The 23,685-nt window shown below is 39.7% G+C and overlaps 2 protein-coding genes across 2 annotated transcripts in view; both read right to left on the bottom strand.

Moving 5' to 3' along the window:
* Positions 1-293: 293 nt before the first annotated feature.
* rhot2 (ras homolog family member T2) lies at positions 294-15,220 on the bottom strand. The gene is made up of 19 exons (XM_034214750.1): positions 14,971-15,220; positions 14,198-14,256; positions 13,372-13,453; positions 13,202-13,245; positions 11,583-11,636; positions 11,424-11,476; positions 7,224-7,332; positions 6,941-7,042; positions 6,710-6,808; positions 6,510-6,618; positions 6,300-6,420; positions 5,983-6,067; positions 5,685-5,830; positions 5,469-5,569; positions 3,733-3,863; positions 3,532-3,612; positions 3,321-3,443; positions 2,186-2,388; positions 294-1,556 (listed from the first exon to the last, which is right to left on the bottom strand). The coding sequence occupies exons 1-19, from the start codon at positions 15,005-15,007 to the stop codon at positions 1,439-1,441; spliced, it is 1,857 nt and encodes a 618-aa protein (XP_034070641.1). The 5' UTR covers positions 15,008-15,220; the 3' UTR covers positions 294-1,438.
* Positions 15,221-16,293: 1,073 nt separating this feature from the next.
* The window catches only part of wdr90 (WD repeat domain 90), a 34,555-nt gene continuing 27,163 nt past the window's right edge, over positions 16,294-23,685 (bottom strand). Inside the window, exons 36-43 of the mRNA XM_034214714.1 lie at positions 23,322-23,493; positions 21,793-21,915; positions 21,021-21,189; positions 20,560-20,690; positions 17,708-17,851; positions 17,116-17,232; positions 16,947-17,031; positions 16,294-16,845 (exon numbers count right to left, since the gene is read on the bottom strand). Of these exons, the coding sequence (XP_034070605.1) occupies positions 16,688-16,845; positions 16,947-17,031; positions 17,116-17,232; positions 17,708-17,851; positions 20,560-20,690; positions 21,021-21,189; positions 21,793-21,915; positions 23,322-23,493 (1,099 nt within the window). The 3' untranslated portion in view covers positions 16,294-16,687. The remainder of the gene's footprint in view (positions 16,846-16,946; positions 17,032-17,115; positions 17,233-17,707; positions 17,852-20,559; positions 20,691-21,020; positions 21,190-21,792; positions 21,916-23,321; positions 23,494-23,685) is intronic.

Here is a 23,685-nt window from a genome sequence, read left to right as displayed (position 1 = left end):
AGACTGATAATAGTGTAGGTATGGAAGCCCATTTCCGCCACTTGAAAAAAATAAAATCCCCATGAAAAGTCATAATTATGAGATAAAAAAGTCGAAATTATGAGATAAAAAGTCATAATAATAATAATGAAATTCTGGAAATAAAAAAAATACAAAACAAAATCCAGTTAGAATTGATCAGCCATTACAATTAGCTGCTAGGAATTAAAAAACTGAATTTGGGGTAAAAAGAAAGCACCAAATGTCAGGCATTTTAACTTAAAGCACAGCAATCACCTTCCATCCAACACCCATAACATCATTTGGGTAAAAGGTCCCACCCAGTCTAGTCTGGTCTTTTATTAATCATCTCAAATCAGTTCAATTTCAGTAAGAAAAACAGCCATATTTTAAAAGTCACAGAAGTGTATTCTGCAGAAACAGCAGGTCCCCAGCTGAACTGAGCAAGAGCACGTACATAACATGACTGACTCCTGTCGGAAAACAATGCAATGGCGGATTATGTAACAAGGTCAAAGTGAATGCACAGTGTCAGGTGTGTGTGAATAGAATGAAATCACAGATCATCACGCTATTTCAGTCTATCAAAATCAACCATTTCAATATGAACAGAAGGAAGCTGATTGGAAGCAGAGATTAATTCCACCAGATTTTTCGTTTAACATTTTGTAATTTTTAAAGGTTTGCTCGTCTCCTTATGAGAATATATTTTTGGACTTTTTTCAGATGCATAAACAAACCATTCTCCTCATGCACATTTCTTCCTCATCACTGGAGGCCTTACTGCTAAACACTTTCAAATGTTTCATTCATAGGCAAAAATAATATGCCTTGGAGCTAATAACATGCTATGACTTGTCATTGCTGCTGGAGTCATTTGGCAAATCAGATTTGAACATTTAGTATCAGAGGGAAGAGTGTGAGTTCATTGGCGGTGATTGAGTGGCAGCCAATCAGAATGCTAGGTTAAAATGTTCCATGTGTTGCCCTTTGGTTCTTCAGTCTAGTCAATTTGGCATTTTTGTATATTATACTTAATAAACACTGCATGTACATAAAAACCTCTCCAATCTCACCATTAACATTTCACATATAATTGAGGGGAAAAGCAATAGATGAAATAACTGTGTTCCTGCATTTCCTCTTCTCTGATAAAGCACCTGATGTGACCAGTTCTTTGTGTATCAATGCACCGAGGTTAGCTCCTACTTAACCTGGTTGGGCAACGTGAGGCGAAAAAAGCAGCGAGGGCAATAATATGACCACTATCTTCCGATTGATTTGTTGCGATCACCTGACTCAGAGGGTAGGATAAGGTAAAGAAGAGCAGAGATATGAAGAGTTTCCTGGGAGGCTTGGAGGTGAAAAGTAAAATGATGTGACTCTGGTCTCTGAGGTTTGGTCTTGATGGATGGATGGAGCGTCAGCTGGTTGTTGATCATTTCAGTCTGGCCACGGCTCTGTAGATGGCAAAGCCCAGAACTGCAACCACAGCCGAGCCCAGCGCCACTCTCAGCCAGTACGACGTGTTGCTCATGTCTGAACCATTCAGGTGTCTGGAGATGGGAGGGAGAAATCATTAGCGGTACAAAGCAACAGCTGATACCATGAGAACAACACGTCTAGCTTCTCTACCACATGAACCTTTAATCACTAAACGTATGAAACCACATTTGCATGTAACTCATCTGTACATTTTACAGGTTTTCAAGGATGTCCTCAACAAGGCCTGGGACCCTCAGGATCTTTATTCATCCCAAAGACACAATGCATTACATTAAGGCACATTGTGAGCCATTTCCCTTACAACCTTACCATTATATATATATATATATATATATATATATATTGCACAATTTTGTAAAATACTATAATATTTTCAAATTGCACAGCTTTTCTACTTCAAATCTAGTACAGTGCACATATTCTATATTATCATTTATGGTAATTTGTCATATTCTTGTTGTACTAACTTTCTTGTGAACAATACATCTTTATTTTTATTTATATGATAGTTGTTATAATACTTATATATCTACTTATTTTACAACTTTATTACTCTTCCTCTGTTTACGCACCATTACACACCAAAACAAATGTATGTGTCAAATTTGGCACTAAACCTGATTTTGATTCTGATGTCACAATTATCTCAAGACCAGTAGTTTGTGTGTGGATGACGTACGGATACACTGCTGCCCACGCCAGCCGGGAGTAGATGGTCTTGCTGGTGGAGTTGAGGAACAGGCTGGAGAAGGGCAGCGGGGGAGGCAGCTGGTGTTTATAACAGAACTCGGCCGGAGTCATCCCGTGGAACTGCTTGACCTCAGGAAGGTCCACCTTGGAGGCGACCAGCACACATGGAATGTTGCTCTCCATGTAGTGTTGCTGAGTAACACATTGGATAAAGAGGTAAAGCTCAGTTGTGAGAGAAAAAATACATTTTTAAATAATGAATGTCAAGTAAAGCTTATTGCAATGCGTAATAAATGTATACAAACTGAAGAAAAATCTGATTTATAATAACACAGATCTTTCAAAGTTGGAAAGGTTACAGTAACGGCCCGTCCACACGGCAGCGTGCGTTGCTTCAACGGAGAGGCTTCCCATTCACTTTGAATGGGGTGACGTCAGGCTTTGCCGAACTGCATTGTGGTTCCGTCGCTTTGCCTCCGTTGCTCGCTTCGAAAGTTGAGAAAAGTTCAACTTTTCAAGCTTCAACGGAAGCGTCAGCCAATCAAATAATATGCCAGTACAAGCACTAGCCAATCAAACCGTGTGCTTGTGTATCCGGGGCGGGAGATTAATGTGATTGGTTGTTGGTTGTTGGTCGCGCGCCAGACACGCCCACCGGCAAGCTTCAACGCACGCTGCCGTGTGGACGTACCGTTAGTACGTGTTTATTTAGTTGAATTAAATAGTAGAGACATCCATTTCTTCCTGTGTCAAGTATCAGTAATAAAGTGAAAGAAATTGTTTGGATTATAAAAAAAAAGGTTTATGTAAACAAAGCACCATGAAATTAAAATAAATAGCAGGCAAATAAAATCATTTTAATTTTCATTCCATCATTTGTTTAAGTGAGAATACAGTATATCTTACACATACAATTTCATACTCACCAGAATCAGCTATTTTAATTAAAGTCAGTGTTAGAAACTGCTAAAGGGAAGCAAAGTGAGCTGTAATAATGCTTTATTAGCAAAACAAACTGTGTGGAAAGACCAGCACACACTGATGGACAGCTGATCTAAAGGGCACACATTTAAACCTTTCTAAATAATATTTCCAGCAATGTCAGGGGAACTTTTGTGACTGACCTTGTATATACTGGCACAATAGTCGAAGGAATGTGGGTCACTGGCGTCATACATGAGACAAGCGACATCACAAGAGGCGTCCGATGCCTTCAGGAACTCCACCTCCACATCCACCTCATTGAGCTGCATAAAGAGAAGAGTGAAGGTCACAGTCCTTAGTCAGGGTCAGAGGAGAAGAGTCAGCATTAGGATTAGGATGGAAGGTACTTACGATGAGGTACTTCTCCTGGTTGCTGACTTGGACAGTGTTTATTGCATAGGGGGAGAAGGCACTGCTGGGATTTCCCTTATTCTGTAGAAGGCAAAAGAGAGAGAAAAAAACAACAACAAACAGTCGCTTTTTAGCCTCAAGAATGTTGACGAGTGCAGATTTAATATTGTATTCTCTCCAGACTAGCAGATGGTTTCATACCTCAACGCTGCGACCCACAAAGGCCTGCAGGAAGGCCGTCTTTCCTGTCCCCTGCGGTCCAATCACCTTGCAGAGAAAAACTGACCGCTGTGTCTGGTGCTTCTCCAGGTCCACCTCTTTGTCCTGTGTAACTGCACATGTAAACAAGCACAAACACTAGATATAAGTACGAGGGATGCTCCATATCGGCCGATACTCACTCTCTGCCGATCGATCGGTGCTCTCTAAAAATGCCGATCGCGAGAACCGATCGCATGACGTAAAATACATGACACTTTTCTCTGTGCGCGGCAAAACAAGCTCGCCAAAAGGGCTTCATCACCAGTCTGGCAGTATTTTAAGGTGTCCGAAAATGTCAATAAAATAGCGGTATGCAAAGTGTGTGAAGCAGAAATCCTGCAGCTTCACCCGCTGTGACGGACCGGTGAGCGGAGCAACACACACAAGAGTTAGACCTAACACACTTAGCTATTTGATCTACCTCTGGAACAAGCTAAACTAGTTCTTCACTGTCGGGTCCCTCATTACTGGATCAGTGAGCTGCATGAGACGATACTGACAGGCTGTCAGGAGAGAGAGGGAGAGAGAGGAACAGAGAGCGCTTCCGCTCATCTCTCCCGTGTTATTCTCCAAAGTTAATGTAAACCTGAATAATGTGCTTCATTTGAATGTAATAATTATGTTGGTTGTTGTTTGTGGAAGCGCCAGTGAATGAGCCCCATTAACTCAGCCCCATTAACTGAGTTTTAAACATCACTTTAAATGGAAGATCCCCATAGGCCCCGCCCACTCGATCGATACTGATTCCGGCCCCAAAATTGGCGATCGGAGCATCCCTAATAAGTACTAACGCAAGAACACACAAGTCTTCCACCTGTCATTTGTCCAGCTTTCACTGACCGTAAGGCAAAGTTAGAAAGATAGAAGTTGTCTAAATTACAATAGACAATATTTTATAGATAGACATTCCTATTAATAGGCCTGAGGTTGGAGGCCAACCAGGCCAGAGAAGAGGATGCAATTCTTGCTCCCGCTTAGAAAAACAACCTGCCATATGAGCTGTTTTTTTTTTTAGCACTTCTACACACATCCAATGAGTCTGTTCCCGCCTGTTTAATCACCGTATCCCAAACACTAATGATACAAAAACTGTAGTATGGCCTGGGGTTACTGCCACAGGGAAGTTATATCAACAGCAATGATGGCTTGTAGGATAGCCATTTAGGATATGTGTTTCTCATCCGTCAAACTCTATACTGCCAGACTTGAGAATTGTTCATCAGTCAAAACTGAACTTTGTTAGCCCCAGCTGATGAAAAATCTTTCCAAGCTTTCTTTACAAACTGGCTTCAGACTGACACTAGTTCACACACAGCCTGCACAGAGACACCACTACCGTATAAGAACAAAATAATTAAATGAGTAATCATTGTTCTTTTAGTTAATGCTTACACAAAACAAAAAGGTATAATATGTGTGGAAAGTGCAATATATTTCAAACCGTGCATGCACAAACGTGTGGACATACATGCAATTAACAACTGTTCCTTTACATCTCAAGGTCGGATGTACAAGAACGTACATCTATAAGGTGACAGCGGACAGGATTAAGAAGAGCAATCCTCTTACAGAAACGTATTTACCTGGAAAAGTGGTAATTACATTTTGCATTTCAACCTTTCTAATTGATATGCTGTTTGTGGGATTCCCTTCAGTTAAAAGACACAAACACACACCTGTGACTGCGGCAGTCTGGGACTCCTGCTCAGTGAGGATAGGGTAGCCTAGATATCCTAGATGCTCCAGGCAACGGTGGATGTCAAAGTACGCAGAGAGCCTGCATGTGAAGGGATTGACATACATGTGACCTTTGAACAAAAAAAGTGCAGAAAAGTGCAATAGTAATGCATGCAAGCTCATAAAAATCATTAACAATTGTGTGAGGTACGTACGTCCACTGACAACGGTAGCCGTGGTTGGAGATGTAGCCATCGTCTGTGGTGGGGACCGCCAGGTAGACCTCGGCCCCCCACGGCATGTAAGGACACACACAAAACAGGTTCCTAAGCTCTGCTGGGGACAGGGCTGAGTCTTTGTCCTGAGAGGGAAAACATGTATCTTTGTCAGAACAAGGAAACCTCCATTATTGAATTTGTAGAAAACTGATAGTAGTAACTTGATATTTACATATATTATAACATTTCACTGTGCAGTGGGATATTGTGACAGGCAGCTCGGATTCTTACTCACTTCATCATACTTGTCGAACAGCCGCTGGAGGAACTGGTAACCTAAAGGATTGAGCTCTGTGGTGCAGCCAACAGGAACTTGGATTCTTAAAAACATAATGAAGAACAAAATACTTGAATACCTCAGCATAAGGGACAAAAATGCACAAACATAAAAAAGTTAAATGCAGGAGAAATACGGCAAATCTGATGAGAACGCAGGGACAGGTATATCTATTCTAAAATACTAATGCAGAACCACCTGTTGTAATGTTATAGTTATCACCAAAATAAAAATGTATTATCTGAATTGAAAGATACAGTAACGTAGTGACATACTCAGGATAAAGGAAATCATCAGTGAGCTCCAGGTTGTCGTCATAACCAAACTTCCTGAGGATGGTCCACGTGGTTTCATGTCGGCCCCTCTGGATAAATAATGTATTAAGGAACAAGAAACCTGAAAGAGAGGACATAGAATACATGGGAATTAGCTGAGTGTGACCTTGCAACAACTCTGTTTAAAGACACAGGTTGTTATTCTTTTACCATTAAGGGTCAGGCCGTTGTCCTGCACCCCATCGCTGGTGTTCTTCCAAACAACAGTCTTCACGTCTTCTAAGGCTTGAGGTGCCAGAGGATTCCCAAAACAGGATTTCTACAAATAAAGATGGATTGATTTTATTATATTTTGCGTCAAATAATAACTGAGAAGACCTTATGTTAATTAAGTGATTTAACTGGCTGACCTGAAAGCAGTTGAGTTCTGCGTCGCTGAGGATACGGTCATTGTCCTGGTCGGAGATGGAGAATATTCTGCTGAGGGCTCGGACACACAGGGGCTTCAGCTGCAGGAACATATTGGATGTTTTGATGTTGTATTATTCAACCAATCATTTGCATGTGCATACAGAATGTAAATGGGAAGAAGAGACACATGCTGACTCCATAGTTATATTAACAAATCCAAAATGTCTGACCTGTTTGTCCTCAGGGTCATAAAGAGGGGCAGTGGGGTGCAGAACCGCCTTCTGTGCATAGTAGAACAGCTCAGAAATGTTTTTTAAGTTCTTCGCAGAACACTTGAAGAGAAGAAAACAGGAGAAAGAACATTTAAGGTACAATTACATTTGCAGTCTAGAGGTCATATTAAGTGTGCAATGTGTTCATATTTGTTTGAAACCAAGCAGCCATGTGTGTATCTCGATGTTAAGGTCAGCAGGTGTGTACATGCTGCAGTGATTAGCAACCGTTCAGTCTCACCTCGACACACGTCTCAATCTCAGAGAACTGGTTCATGATGGGGAGAATGGTTTCCATCGAGCTCCCGCAGCGCAGATCAGACTTGTTCCCCACAAGGATGATGGGAACTCTAGAACATATGGAGACAGGGTAACGCTCAATATGAGATTCAGCGATCGCAGTCTGTCTAAGAACTATAATTGAAAGTGCACAAAAACTTGTATGTACGTTTACTTTAATTTGGAAACACTATTAACCAACTTAAATAATTTACATTTCTCCAAAACTGCACCAAGTTACAGGACTATCGCTCAATAAAACTCATTCTAAATTAAAGTGCTCCAGAAATATATATCATGCATGACATCATAATAATAAAAAAATCAATAAATCTGTCAGCAATGCTCTCTTACAGAAACACATCATTGATTAATGATTATTGCTCTTTTACAGCAGCAAATACAATAACCTTTCTTTGTGCATGAGAAAGTAACATTCAGTTTTCCCACACGGTGACTGACTAAATGTGTGCAAATTACAAACTAATTAAGTCTTAAAGCACATTGCCGATGGGCTACGGTGGGTGTTACAGTGACATATAACCTGACCTTTTGTTTTTCAGTGGAGTGAAATAGTGGAAGTATGTTGCGTTATAAATATTATATTAGCTATATATTATAAAAGGGGACTTAATGTCCTTTTTGGAGTTTTCCCTTCCCTGTAGTCAGTGTGTTATATAGGTTTGTTGTGTGCATGTAAATGGTCTGCAAAGGCTAAGATCCCAAAGTTCCCTCCAGAGGGAGTCTTTTTAAGTAGAAACACACACAAACACACTATTTATGAAAAAAAGAATTACAAAAATAAAACCACTAACAGGGAAGGTGTGTGCTAGCAAAGAGGCTTTGCCAAACTTCATTGCATCACATCAAAAGGTGTTAGTCTGTGGAATAACTGTAATGATGCACTGAAATATTGTACAAGTCTTGTAAAAGTCATTTCTTTCTGATTGTTTTGTAAAAAACAAACAACCTAATAATTTATTTATAAGGTAAATGTATGCTGGAGGGGGTAGGACCAGAAACGTTTTTTTTAAAGCTTCTTCTTGCCCCTGTTGAACATGACAGAGACTATTTGAGAATGTATTTTATTTATTTTTTGTACTTTGTTATAATTATTGAGTGAGAAAAAAGAAAAAAAAAGAATATATATATATATATTATTATTATTATTGTTGTATGTTTTGTTTCTGACATGTTCAATAAATTGACAAAAATAAAATAAAGGCTTGTTACCATTGATTCAAAACAACAAAAAGAAAATGAATGAAAATGAAACCGTTTTCATTGTAAAGTATTTGAACCACAAAGATTTTTATTTTCTTAAAAAAGTAATGAAATGCTAACATTCTGTCAGCCATAAAGGATGTTATTAAGTTTTGTCTATAAGCATCACAAATGTTATTTTGTTGTTATTTCTTAAACTAACAAACTAAAGCCAAACAGTGACATCATCACGTGACATAACACCGGCTTTGGTTTTGTATTGTATTGAATAGCAGACTCTCAGAGCTGCAGTCCCTCTTCTTTCCAGATCGGTGAGCATTCAGTTGGATCAGAGAAACCTTACAGTCTCCTACAGAAAACACACATCTCCACCCCAACACAAGTCTACAGACTGTGCCATGGATAGGAGAAGCTATTCAAACAACAGGTGTAATACCAGAGCAGATGACCACGAAAATGCAGTGGAAGAATCCCTGAACAAGATCCACTGCAGAAATGGTAAGATATACGGCCTGGCTGATTTCCGCAATGCATATGATTGCGAGAAGATGACTTTTGCCCACAGGATGCGCAAAGAAAATGACATGGTGAAAAGTCTGGAAGACGATGCTTGGAAAAAGAAGTTTGAGAAAGAAGACCTGGCTCTTAAACAGAGCAGGGAGAAGAGAGAGCTGGAGGAAAAGTTCTCAAAGATGGAGATGAAACTGAAAGAGATGGAGAAAAATGACCTGGCTGAAAAACACCTGAGCTCCGAAAATGTGGTCAAACAGTTGGTAGACCAGTTGAAACAACAGGAGGAAAAGTTTTTCAAGAATAAACCCCAGAGCTTGGAGACTGAGCCTACAAAGCTGGAGATCAAATTGAAACGGGTGATGAACAAAAATATCCGCCTGGCCAAAAAGAACAAAAGCTTGGAGACAGAAGTCAAAGTGTTGAAAGACGACAGGCAGGAGCAGGAAGAAAGGGTCAACAAAGACCTGGCCGATCGACACCAGAGCTGGGAGACTGAGCTAAAGCAGGAGATGATGAAGAAGAATTACCTGACCAGGAGGAACAAAACCTTGGAGACGGAAGTCCAAGAGTTTAAAGACCAGAGGAGAGAGCAAAAGGAAAAGGAAAACCTGGCTCAGGAACAACTGAGCTGGGAGGCAAAAGAGAGAATGGTGGAGGATGAACATCAAGTCCTGCAGGACGTGTTCTTCAAGAGGGCGACTGAGGAAAAGGTCATCCCTTTGCAGAAAATGCAAAGCCAGAAGCCACAGAAGGACAGGGCAAGGGGGGCAAAGATGGAGGAAGCTGAGGCAAGTATAAACGCCACAGAGGAGATGGAAAATATGGAGGTGACGGAGAACTACGGGGAGGATGTGTGGAGCTGGACGCACCAGAAGTGTGACAGCGACATAGAGTGAGAGGAAGCTTGAGAACAGTAACTCCCTCCTCTTCCCCCCTCCACCCACCCTAACTCCCTCCTCCATTTCTCCTTCAACCCTCCCCTTTTCTCACATTGGATTTTGTCCTGGACCCCAGGTTTTCCCGCAATCCATATCCTTGGAATTAGGATTACAAAAAAATAACAACCAACTACCTTCTCCATTTACCTCACCTACAAACTCCCCCCCTAACTCTACCACCAACCGAAGAGTCGCCAAAGACCCATATTCAAAATAAAATTAGGGTCAACAAAACTTAAAGGTTACCCGATTCGTTATTGGCTGATTGTTGCACAACCCACAAAACTGTTGTGACATCACTCATGCGGCTTTCACACCAGCGCTTTTCCCTTTCTAGCTCCGAGCTAGAGCTTTTCTGGTTCAGCTCCGGTTTCCCTTTTCTGCTCCCGCTCTGTTCACACCGCCCAGAGTTGCCGCTGCTGCGTCATGACGTCACCGTTTACGTGCCTGCTTCATAAAATCCAAACCGCGCGGAAATCCCTCACATCGACAACAACAACAATGGCTGATTGTATTGAAGCGCTGTTCGCTTTGGTTATCCTCTTACGAAACGAAATGGAAGGCATCGGACGACTTTACAAGGGACGACTTTACTTGGAACTTTACAAACATCACATGCGAAATGCAAGACTTCTTTGTGGTCTTCAGCATCTACTTCAACCCGCCTCGACGTATGAGAGACGTAAGCGACGCCGCCTCTTAGCTCCGAAGCTCTTGCCTCTAGACCGACAATTTTTTGGAGCTGGAAGTGAACCGGATTCCGGAGCTAAGAGGCGGCGCCTCTGCGGTGTGAACAGGAAAAACCGGTACTTTTCAGGCTCCAGCTCCGAGCCGGAGTTGAAAACGCGTTGGTGTGAAAGGGGCAAAAGTGGCCAAAATATGATCTCATTTTCAGGTTTTTATATACTCTGGTGTTTTTATATACTCTGGTGTTTTTATATACTCTGGTGTTTTTATTTAGAAGGTGTATGTATAGATTGTTCTTGGTGTTTTTGTCTCACTATACAGGTTCAATTCCATTGTTTAAAAAAATTGTTTTGTTCATTTCATATAAGCTGTTGAAATCAAAAGGTGTTCATCAGGCTGCAAGCTTTATGTCTTCTTCACCTGCAAATTGTGTATGTGTGGCTGTGTCATTGTGGCCTGTTCACATGTGTAGATATTAAGCAGTGACTGATCAATCGGTGCATCTCTATTCTCATTGCAACACTATCATGGTTTATTGTGTACAGACAGGTATTCCTGCAATATAATATGTGAATCAGTTGACAATCAAATAGTGTTTTCCTGCATGCACTCAAACCCCCACCGCTCCCATATTGGGCATGGTGCTGATACTTTAAGGTGTTTTTTTGCGCTACTTAAACACGCACAAATCCAAGATTACCAAGTTTACCAACATTACGTGCTAACAGTAGGGAGGAGTGCAAAGTTCCATCACATATAAGAGACCAGGTAACATACACCCGTAAACAGCTGATACATACTTGTTTCCTTTCTCTGCATCTCCGTTAACTAAAGGGATCCATTTAGTTTTAATCTGAAGAACAAAAGCAGAGACAGGCAAAAATTAAGTCAATGTTATACATAGTATGTGGAATGCTTATACAGTAAGTTACAATGTAAACCAAGTATCAGGTTACTACCTTGTCTATCGTGTCCTCGTTGGTGACATCGTACACAACACACACCACATTAGCCTGTGTTGTTGAAGAAAGAACAGGTTTATCAAGAAGAATACATTGAGCTAGAAAACAACTAAGAAAAAGATATGGATGTTTATGTTCCTGACATGAATGATGTAAATACAAGGCCTTGTAGACAAATAACCTATGTCTTAACAAATTATTATCTATAATTATATTCATTTATCTGGATCCAAGTTGTTATTCTAAATGAGGGAATATCAATAATCATTAGCCAATTCAGTCCATTAATTGAAATTGTTCAAACAGATGACATTAGTGCCAGGCTTGGATTTTCGTCATTTTAGGGGCAAGGCCTTTGGCCTTTGGTGTCACACATTTTTTCAGGGCGCAAAGGACACATGCCAGGGCACAAAGGACATTGAGGGAAACATTTGGATTTGGAGCTTACAAATAAATAACTTCACTTTCTGATAAGAAAAACACACGAATGACATGGAAAACAAATCACTTTTTTAATATCAATAATGTCAAACATTATATCATCCTATAGGCCTATGCCTCCTTAGTATTACCGTATATAAAATAAAATACTCTACTTTGACTAATTAGTGTTTGGTATGTTTTCCATCTACTACTTCTACCATTCACAAATCCAAAATCAAATCCAAAAATCTATAATTCTATTAATATGTAACACATATACTCCATTTCAGAGCAGAAGAAACAGCCTTCAAGGGTCCAACTCTGCACATAAATCATCCAGCAGTGCACAGTGAAGCGTGTGTGTGTGTGTGTGTGTGTGTGTGTGTGTGTGTGTGTGTGTGTGTGTGTGTGTGTGTGTGTGTGTGTGTGTGTGTGTGTGTAGAGAGTCTCTTTAATCAACTCCTCACAGCTCTGTTCAGAAACTGAATACAATCGTTGCTTTAATTCTGTCTTCAGGACGTTGTTGTGAGTGTGGACGGAGCAGCTGCAGGTTAGTTTAGCCTGATTGATCCATTCAGAAAACACCCATTTTAAAAGATTTTTCGCTTGCCGTCTTGTCTGCAGACTTGTCAAAGCATTAATTCAGTTTTTTTACTAACCGGTATCAGTATGTAGTTACTTCAGCATCCTTTTGAAACGTGTATTACAATTAAATCACTGTAAAATAGGTTACATTTGTCGTAGTTGGTTTCCACCACAGTATTTACATGGAAATAAGCCCCGCCCCCTCTCCAGCGCGTTCTGTTTGAATGACAGGAGTAAACACAGCTGACAGCCGAGGTGAAACTCCAGCGGTTAGAGCAATGTGAATTATGCATTATGCTGCGTTGTGAACGCAGCATAATGCAGTTCAGAAAACACTGTTCTGTCGCTTCAAGTTGTATTTTGTTGGACGAACGCACTTATTGTAAGTCGCTTTGGATAAAAGCGTCAGCTAAATGCAATGTAATGTAATGTAATGTTTTAAAGCAACTTCGAGATTTTAACAGTGTGAGGGGCCCAAAGGCCATGGTGGCCGTAGGACGTACAATTATTTGTGGGGCATAACGGCCAGACAGAGGGGCTACGACGACCATGGCCGTCATGGCCGCCGTGAAAATCCTACCCAGATTATTGCTGTTTGATGTACTGACCTTGATGATCTCATTTTTAAGGACTTCATCACTCTGCTCTGTTTCTGTTGAGGGCAAACAACATTTGTTTTAAGTCATAGTCAGAGCAATCCAGTTTGACAAACCACACACAAACACAAACAGACACAGAGGACTGAGTAATGTTGTTGTTAGCGTTCAGGTCATGTTACCTGAGTAGTCCACTATGTGTGTGGGCACTTTCTCTGGAGTCACATCAGCAGGGATGGTGATTTCCTCGGCTCTGAGAGGAACCTGTCAGAGATTACATCATGGATAAACTGTCAAACGTCCCTAAATCAGGCTACAGCCTCCAATAACACAAACACATCTTCGATTTTTCATTAAGCATGGACAAAATAAATGACACATTTCTGTTTTTTGAAAACTATGCTGGGGTATTTTCACTTTCAGATGAAAATGTGTTAACCTTAGCCATTATATGAATTAATAGAATATTCCTCCAAATCATTTTTGAAAAGTAGCACACTACTTTGTATATAAAGTGTTACATATTTGCCAGCAAGTGCAATAAAACTTTAATAAGCCAAAACTTTCCATAGACAATACTACCCCAGTACTACCACAGTAACAAGTAACAAGTAGCACAATTAAAAGATAAAAACCTACTTTGATATCAACACAGTGATTCTAGTCAAAAAGGGGATTAAAACAATAACAGTTTGTAATATCATATATCTTAGCCTGCAAGTAATTTTTGCAAATATAGTAGAAAAGCTGAGGATATTGTCGAGTAAACAACAAAGGAATTTAAACTTGAAATAGCTTGACCTGCGTGAACATCAACAAGCAACAATTAGTTGTCTTCACTGCACACAAATAAACCAGTTTGCTCTGAAGTGGCTACAATAGAGTAACTGTGGCTATAATTAGCAAATCATATTATAGATATTAGAGTCAGCTGGTGTAAATGTCCCACGTTTTCATGGACATACTCCTTTAGGTACAGCAGGGATACATAGTTAATCTGACACTTACCTCTTCTGGGAACTCCTCTCCAACCAAAGACATGATGAGTGATGTCTTCCCCACCTTGGCTGTTGGAAATAACAACATGAAGAGGATGAGAGGGGCTCACAGAGGAAGAATAAATGATCCAAATTGGCTTGTGTGAAAGAAAAAAAGGCAGCACCTACTGTAGAAATAAATGTTGTAGAAAGTTAGCTGGCTAGTCCTTATGTTATAATTTACATAAAAACCCTGATATGGACTGACTAGCTCATTATTAGTACAATATCTGAATACTTCTACTTTTACTAAAGTACAAGGTCTGAGTGCTTCTTCCTACTTTGACTGTTAGTTTAGTAGCAGCCGTTATGTTAATGTTAGTTTACATGTCAATAGTCTCAAACTAACGGATAACTCAAATATCAGAAAATTAAATAAACATTATATCTGTCCATTGGGTAATGTATATTTCAGTGGACGGCAGCTGATAATTTAGCAAATAATAATAAAACATGTTTACTAACTTCTCTATGGCAGCTAACTAATAACCGTTCAGAAGTTACTGAGCTAACGGTTAGTTAGCATTGCGGAAATCAGCACTTGGAAAGCGGCCAATTCATAAAAAACATATAATTTAATAACATAGAATACAGTGGGTGCAGATACACATATTAGGACAGTTTTCGACACCATGCCACCAGGAGTACCCGAGGTAAATTCAGCGACAAGTTGCCAAGTTAGCTTAAACTGCTAATGTTTGCTAGTCTTTTAGCTTGTGGTTAGCTGTCAGTGAAATGACTCACGTTCCCCCAATAACAGAATCCTGACGTCCTGCTTCATGTTTCCTATCTGTTTGACGAACAGTCCGACACGCTGCGGTGCTACAGTAACATTTATCTTGCATTTGAATGTCAAATTCTAGATTAAATCAAACGTGTGGCTGCTCTCCACAGCGATATGCACCAAGGTGAAAGCATATCATTCCGGTTCACAGAGAGGAGGCGGGGAAACATGCCCCCTGCTGAGCAAAGGGACACCCTGCAGACACTGTTTACACCACATTGTATTGAATGAGGTTTGATTGTAGTCTATAAAACAAATAAAGTATCTATGTATCTATCTATAAACGTACATTTACACAAGTACTGTACTGAAGTACAATTTTGAGATACTTGTACTTTACTTGAGTATTTTCATTGTATGCTACTTTGTACTTCCATACTACTCCACTACGATTAGGTAAACGTTGTACTTTTACTGCACTACATTTATTTTATACCTTTAGTTACTTTACAGATTTTGATTAATGATGTGAAATATAATCAACAATTAAAACATACTTTAGTTACACCTGGAGTAGATTCACAGGATACCCTGCAGTATACAAAGTTATTAAAACTAGCTGCACCTTTACCAGCTTTGATAACACTTTAATGATCAATCATTATAATCAAAACATATGATATATATTTATTTCTGAAATGGACAAATCTGCAGAATGAGTACGTACACTCTGGTACTTCTACTTTTACTCAAGTAGCAGATCTGAGTACTTGTTCCACCTCTGTACATTACACCCAAAATGTTACTAACCAAAACATTATTGGTTAATAATTTGCTGTTTAAATATAAAATAAATGAAGTAGCCAATATTTTGTTTGATTTCTATTTTAGAAAAAGCAGCGATAAGAAAGATGGATGTCTTATTTAATGTAATTATTACCAAAAATAATGGTGCTCTGCCTGAATCTTTAAGACACATTCATGTAAGTGAACATCATTTGAGTAATTACTGTTTGAATTACTGGGGCCTTTCCTCATTCAAACCTCTAGTGTTGCTTTAGGAAAAGCAACAGATGGTTAAAATCAGGGTTTATTATAGTGTCTATTCCTCAGGGAGATCACAAGGAGACGGAGTTATGTGTATTAAATAACAATCTCATAGCACAGACAAGAGAAGAAATAGACAGGATAATTTAAGCCCTCACAAATGATGTTTATTATAGTGCCAGAAACAATGACTATGGCAGCCTCCCCCTTGTGTGTGTGTGTGTGTGTGTGTGTGTGTGTGTGTGTGTGTGTGTGTGTGTGTGTGTGTGCACCATCCAATCATTGTGAAAGTCATCTTGCATTATAGTTTTTTATTTTGCATGCTGCTTTTTATTTAAACCCCATACCATCCTTCAGCAGCCCACAAACCATCATTCTATCTACAACTGAAAAACAATAGAAATAACAGCAACGTATCATTATACAAATCTTAAATTTACAGTAAGAAAACCTTACAAAAATTGTCAAAAATGACAAGAAACTGGACATACAAATCAATCTCTTAAAAATTGTAATGCACGTAAAAAAAATCTATGTGGCATATCTACAAAAAAACCTCTCTACAAATTATAGCTCGACTTGATAAGAAATAAATAAATATGGAACAATAAAACTACAGAAAAAACCCATTTCAACTAGGCACCTGGGAAAGAGGATACACCTACAAGTGTTTGAGGGTGAAAAAGGCCCTCAGAGGTCCTGCACCTCCCACAGCAGGATCTCATTATAAGCTACAGTGAAGAGAAGTTTTCCTGAAGGCGAGAAGCGACACGTCTGCAGCGAGTCGCTGTGCTGCAGGAAGTCCTGGAACCTGCCGCTGGACGACTTGATCAGCTTCAACACCCGCCCTGATAAGAGATTAGATATATAGTGAGACATCAAAACGTACCCTTCTTTAATATAACACATTATTAGAACCATATGGTGACACATCATTAAAAAAGTTCACCTTTTGATCCCACAGCTATGAGTTGGCTGTGACAGGAGAGGCTTAAGCATGTGGCCCAGTCGGGAAGGGCAATCGTTTTGATTATCTGTAGTAAAAGAAATATCATTTTACAGTGACAGGAAACATCACACACAGTGGTAGAGGAGGGAAGCAGGGGGAGCTGTTGTACCTGTTTCTTTGCCAGGCTGTAGAACGACAGCTCTTTCTCCACTCCATAGCCGGTGTAGACCACCAGGCCGGGGTCTGCGGGGCAGAAGGCAGCCAGGCTGGGAGGTGGGCTGTCATCCTATAGCATCAAATATTTACAGATTTACATGTATTAGATGTGCAAAGGTCAAACTTAGATTGAGCTTCATTCGGTAGAAATATCCTAAATACACTGCAACAAAATGCTGAAAGAACGCTGAGAAAAACGTTAAAATCTCAAAAGACACCTAGAATTTAGAATAAAATAGGCTGTTAAATGCACATGTGTTAGGTTCGAAGGGCTGAGCCTGTCACTTTCCTGAGCTAAGACCCCAAATCAAGAAGCTCATTTAATTGAATCCTGTGAAATTACAAATAACATTAGATTCAGCAAAGACAGTCCTGAGTATTGAATGAATAGGGTTAGGGGTTGAATAACAGCCTTAAAAATTCATGTTAATAAGTAATGAAGGCTAATATGAATTTATTTTAGATGGAAGATAGAGTATCTTTCGACATTTGGAGGTACATTTTTTGTCATTACCATGTACTACTACTTAAAATACAAACTGTACCCCGATATAGGCGGGAGCAGGAAATGTCAGCCAGTCAAGTAGATCACATTTGTCGTTCAGCCAATCAGCAGCCCACACACTGACGCGTCTGTCAGCACTGGCAGCCAACCACATCTCCTTTCCTTCGAGTTTGAGATTCTTACACTGAGGATTAGGAGATAAAACAGGCGTCAGAAAATGGCAACAAAGGAAACCAGAGCGCACATGTGAATCAATGTCAGATAATCATTTGTATATGATGAAAGCAGGAAACATGTCAAGAGCACTTGTACTCGAGGAGCCAGATGCCACTTCATTCTCCAACATACAATATCTGATCAATTGAAGTGCATATGAAAAGATCATCAATGCCTCTCGAATAGAAAATCAGGCTGCTATTGATTTAAAATTCTGCATGAAAGCCACAATAATACATTTGTATTTATTTTAATCATTTATTTGGCAGGGACAATGCACAGTAATGAACACTGAAAACATTAAAATGTGTCAAGCGTAACAGTGCCAGATTTAGCTTTGAGCTCATTTCCATCTGCAGTCCCTCACATAAAATATTTAAGAATCATTTTACAAACATAGCAAAAACAAAATACATGATATGCAAAAAGTGCAAAAGAGCAAGAGCAGAAAACAAGTATTTATGACATGGTAATACAATATAGCAGCAACGACAAATGACTAGGGATGTAACGATACCAAAAACTCACGGTACGATATTTATCACGATATTGAAAAATAAAGGGAAAAAAATGTGAATTTTCTTTTTTTTTACTTGAATTTTTTTTTCTTTATTAAATAATAAATCAGATTTGTAAAGCATTTTAGTAGGATAGTAGTATGTTAAAGTGTCAACAATATAATAATCAGACCCTGCAATAGAATAAATCAAGTTTCACTTTAGTTTTTCAAGTAACTCAACTCTAACTCACTCACTCACCATCATCAAGGTTATCTGTTAGGAATATGAGCATGTCCACATTTCCAGGTAGAAGCTGGGATTTTTGGGCGTTTACAATATCCCCTGCTGTGGAAAAAACTCTCTTGCTTGGTACTGATGTTGCCGAGACAGAGAGATATGCTTTGGCCATGGGTGACAGAAGTGGGTCAAACTGTGCATTGTCTCTCCACCACTTCAAAAACAATAGTTTTTGCCAAGAAGGTGAGGCTTATTGACAGAGATATATATACTGTTGGTACTTGTCAATGTCTCTAGGTATGTACATGTAGCCCTGTAAATACGATGTCCTTTTGTGTTATCTGATGTTTTATGTTCATGTTGTAACCTACCGTAACATTTTTTTTTTTTTTAAATCGCGTTATATTTTGTCAGTCTCACGACGGTATTGAGACATTTATTTACCGCGATATTCGATATATCGTTACATCCCTACAAATGACCAATGGCACTTTTATTTAAAGTGATCATACAGAGCTAAATCCCAGATCAAATGCACACTGAAGGCTCTTTGAGCATGTTTTCTCTCACTGATTGTGCTGTTATGTTAAATGTTTGTCGTTTGTGTTTCATGTATTGTGTCTGGATACTTGTCTGTTGATGTTTGGACGTGGAGCTGCTGTGACGCAAGTCAAATTTCAGACTTGATCTGACAAATAAAGTATTATCGTATCGTATAAAACCAGTAGTGTAGTGTTTAAACGATAGGTGCAGAAAAAAAACTGTGAACTCTCAGGATCATATTTCCTATTCGATTGACTTGTATCCAATCGGAGGCCATTCTAACCCATGGATGTATAATAAGAACTGGATACAGCGTGGGAGGCGGGGCCTCATTCATTCCTATGAGAGTTGCTCATTGGCGCATGATGATAAAATGGCCCAACTTTTGAGAGAGTGAAACGTCACAGATTACCCAGCATGCCTGAGAAGTACCCGTATGTGCGCTCATAGAGCATGCGCAACTTTAACCAAAATGCTCGTTCACATCAAGCACGTCAATTTGCGTACACGTAACAGCACCGTGCGTTCATGACAGCATGGTAATGATTTGTTATTATGATGGATTTGATATTAACGAGGCGGCAGTTAGCGGCTAGCTAGTAATTATGCTAATGTACACATCAATCCTTATGTACTTATATTACGCTGTAACAGGATCTAGTGATATCCAACAGAGCTTCATTTAGCATGAAATATATATATAGGCCTATATATATACAGTGCAATAAGCTTCTTAGTGCAATAAGAAGCTACAGGGACGTTAATCTAACGTCGGTAATATTAACTTTATTTAATACAACATTTACGGTACAAGATTTACATCATACAGCCCATGTAGTATAATATTTTACAAATGATGAATTACAGCAAACATGTGCAATATATCCATTACTACAGCTCCGTGGGATGGCAGTAAGGCGATATGGGTCCGTTCTTATTGGGCATCCATGGGTAAAGAGAAACTCATGTAGTACTGAACACGTAACATGAACGTGCCGGGCGGCGCGGTCCCGTGGGTTAGATGCGCGTTCATAATGCAGAGGGAAATAACTCTCAGAATAACGTTATTAGCACATTTTTACAACTTGAGGAACGAATGTTTTTAATAAGGTCTATACAAGTGTTCATACTGGGTTGTTTATTTAGTTTAAAAAAAATTATCCAACGAGTTACAGACCACTCTTTCCCAATGTAAGTCAATGGGAAAAAGTGTTTCCGGGCCCAGCAACCTAAAGGAAGTGTAGTACCGCCGTTTGGCCACAACAAATATTCTCATCAGACTCAGGCGCACTTCCTGGGGGCTTGTTCTAACCTCTAACCTCCCTCTGTGTTCCTGATGGCTGCCATGTAGAGCAGTGTTCAAGCTTTATTACTTGCTCTCATTCAGTACGCTCACCTGTTCATTCACACACTGGATGGTGGTAATCGGGGCTCCTTTGTGATCCCGGATTATACGAATAGTTGCTCCATTCATCGGGCTGCTGACAGCCACCAGACCATTCTTCCCCGCTGAAAGGATCACATGACCTGTAGGGGGGTTCGGGTTATTAGCTTCAAATAAGTGCAATAGTGCAATAGTTTGAAATCAGTCAAGTACTACAAGATTGTATTTATTATTTGTGTTAATTGGCCAAGGTGAAGTGGAAAAGGGCGGTTTTCACTCTGTAGGTGCATGGCTCTTCTCTCAAAAGTGTTAAAAGGCATGTAAGATTCACTAAAAGAACTAAACAGAGACAAGGAAGACTAAGGCAAAGACAGTTACAGCAGTTACAGCATGAAGTTATTCCTCAAAAGTCAGTAGCACAATCATCAAAATAAATAAATAAATACATTAAATACAGTACAGTAAATTCTCACCGTCAGCTGAGTACTGGATGGCAGTGACGGCCACTTGATGAGGATGCAGCTTCATCTCCATCTCTGAGGAGGAAAGCCTGAAGATCCTCAGAGTCCCATCGCTGTATCCTCCAGCCACACATGCACTCTCGGTGCTGGAAGAAGGGCTCCAGCACACACAGCCGCAGGCCTGAGGCACAGAGAGGAACAGGGGGGCAATATTTGAATAATGTTATGATCAAATCAGAATATATTTTTGTTTCACCACAATATTTAAATGTGCTATGGAGTAGAAACAATGGGAGACCGCCAATCAGTGTAATTCCTTCACTTAATATAACATTAATCTCTACCCGAGAGATCATTGAATTGATTTTAAAAATAAATAAAGGGAAAAATAATTTAAATTAGGGAAAATGATTTCCTAGAGACATTCATATATTTAAGAAAGAATAAAATACAATATGTACACAAAAAAAGGCCTAGAAATGTGCAATGAGGATAGATAATTAGCTAAATAACATACAGATATGTAAAACAATAAGGTAATATTTAAATCAATTTTTCAGAAAGGGCTTTAGAGATAAAAATATACAAATGAGCGTCTGCTATAGAAAGGACACACAACACTATCATAGCACAATTCTTCTGCTATATTTGTCTTTTTTGTAAAATTCCCTGATATTCTCCAATTTCACCATCAGATGTACAGTCTCAGATCCTCCATGGAGGTGCCCGTTAAAAAGCAACAAGCTCCTTCCATACATTACATTAACTCAGAATACTTCCTCACCTGGTTGAGCACCTGGAACTGCACCACCAGCTCGTTGCTAGGCGCCGACCACACCCTCACACTGCCGTCCTCGCTGCAGGTGGCAAAATGTCTCTCGTCAGAGCTGAACACCACATCATTCACCTACACACACACACACACACACACACACACACACACACACACACACACACACACACACACACACACACACACACACACACACACACACACACACACACACACACACACACACACACACACACACACACACACACACACACACACACACACACACACACACACACACACACACACACACACACACACACACACACACACACACACACACACACACACACACACACACACACACACACACACACACACACACACACACACACACACACACACACACACACACACACACACACACACACACACACACACACACACACACACACACACACACACACACACACACACACACACACACACACACACACACACACACACACACACACACACACTAATTAAATGTCGCATCTAGTTATAAACTTCATTTCATCGTCTGGACAGAAAACCGGAAGCTCGAAATGGAACATTAGTAAATAAATTGGTGTTCATCGTGCTGATGGCTTTTTCATCAGTACATTGAATGACAGAAACAGCTGGTAATTGCTTCCCTGCGGTTTCTTTGATTTGATTTCATGATTCACACCCCTATGTTCTGAAGAGCTACAAACTGCCTGTAATATGAAATCCCCATATCCTCACTTTTATGTGTGATTGACAGGCTGTTCATACAGGTTCCCACTACATCCATTGGTATTTTCACATAGCAGAAAATACAGAATGAGTGAATCACTGTCTCCAGTTTCAGCAGCATTTCAGTGGAGTGGTAATAACATTCACCTTCATGTACAGTATTTAAAGAATACGGCAATAGTTTAGGCAAATATCAAGTCACAAGATTGGTCATGAGAAAGTGCTTTGAATGAAATTATAATGTGATACTTAGCAGCTCATGCTGGTGTAAATACCAATTGTTTTTGTAGATATCTGGCCATAATAAAAATGTTGAACAAATGATGGCGTTGGATTTCAGAGGTTCACCAAACTCAACAAGATTTAGTCTGTATATTTAATATATATCTGGACTGAATGTCATTACGATAATTGTTTTTAGATTTGAATAAAAGCCATGAAAATCTACTTTCAGGGGAGTGACAGAATGTTAATATAGAATTTCATGAAATCATCTCATAGTTGTTGAAGTATGCTAAGTGGTGGACAGTAAAACTGAGACTGAGACCTAAAAACCTCAGATTTGAGGTTTAAAATGATTAAGAAAAGATATGCAGTTCCTATTTCAGTTACTCACAGCAACAGTTTTGAATTGGGGATGATACTCTATTTGTAATATAATTTGTTTTTACTATTATAGCTATAGCAGTCATATTAATGCAGACCATGCCATGAAACTATAAGGAACAAGGTGAACAAGACACATACGGTTATTTTTTGTTTCACAGATCTCTCCCTGATACCTGGGTCTTGTGCCCGCTGACCAGCCGGATGCTGCTGCAGTCCGACCAGTTGATGTACCAGAGGGTTCCCGCTGTGGTGCCAACGATGCCCATGTCCATCGAGGTATCAAATGCAGCGCTGACCGTCGTCCCGTCCAGCATTATCTCCTGCTCCAACACCACCGAGGTGCCACTGAGGGACAGAACAACAACAATGGGCAGACCTCGTTACTTAAGGATGAAATGGAACCGTATTTCCACTGTTTTGGTTGCTCGTTTAATCATTAACATCAATCAGTCAGGTCTAGCAGAAGGGCAAAGCCTCATAAAACGGCATTAAACCACTATATTTAGTACAAAATATACTCCACAAATATAAATACTT

The sequence above is a fragment of the Gymnodraco acuticeps genome, unplaced genomic scaffold (genome assembly GCF_902827175.1).
Source record: "Gymnodraco acuticeps unplaced genomic scaffold, fGymAcu1.1, whole genome shotgun sequence".
Lineage (NCBI taxonomy): Eukaryota > Metazoa > Chordata > Actinopteri > Perciformes > Bathydraconidae > Gymnodraco > Gymnodraco acuticeps.
This window is presented reverse-complemented; position numbering and strand designations above follow the sequence as displayed.

What these genes read in the sequence shown, in the direction of transcription:
- rhot2 (XM_034214750.1), bottom strand. Translation starts at nt 15,007, where the DNA reads ATGAAGCAGGACGTCAGGATTCTGTTATTGGGGGAAC. An exon ending in TTAAAAATGAGATCATCAAG is followed by an intron (nt 11,637 to 13,201) that starts GTCAGTACATCA and finishes TCAACAACACAG; the next exon opens with GCTAATGTGGTGTGTGTTGT. An exon ending in ATGACCCTGAGGACAAACAG is followed by an intron (nt 6,809 to 6,940) that starts GTCAGACATTTT and finishes ATGTTCCTGCAG; the next exon opens with CTGAAGCCCCTGTGTGTCCG.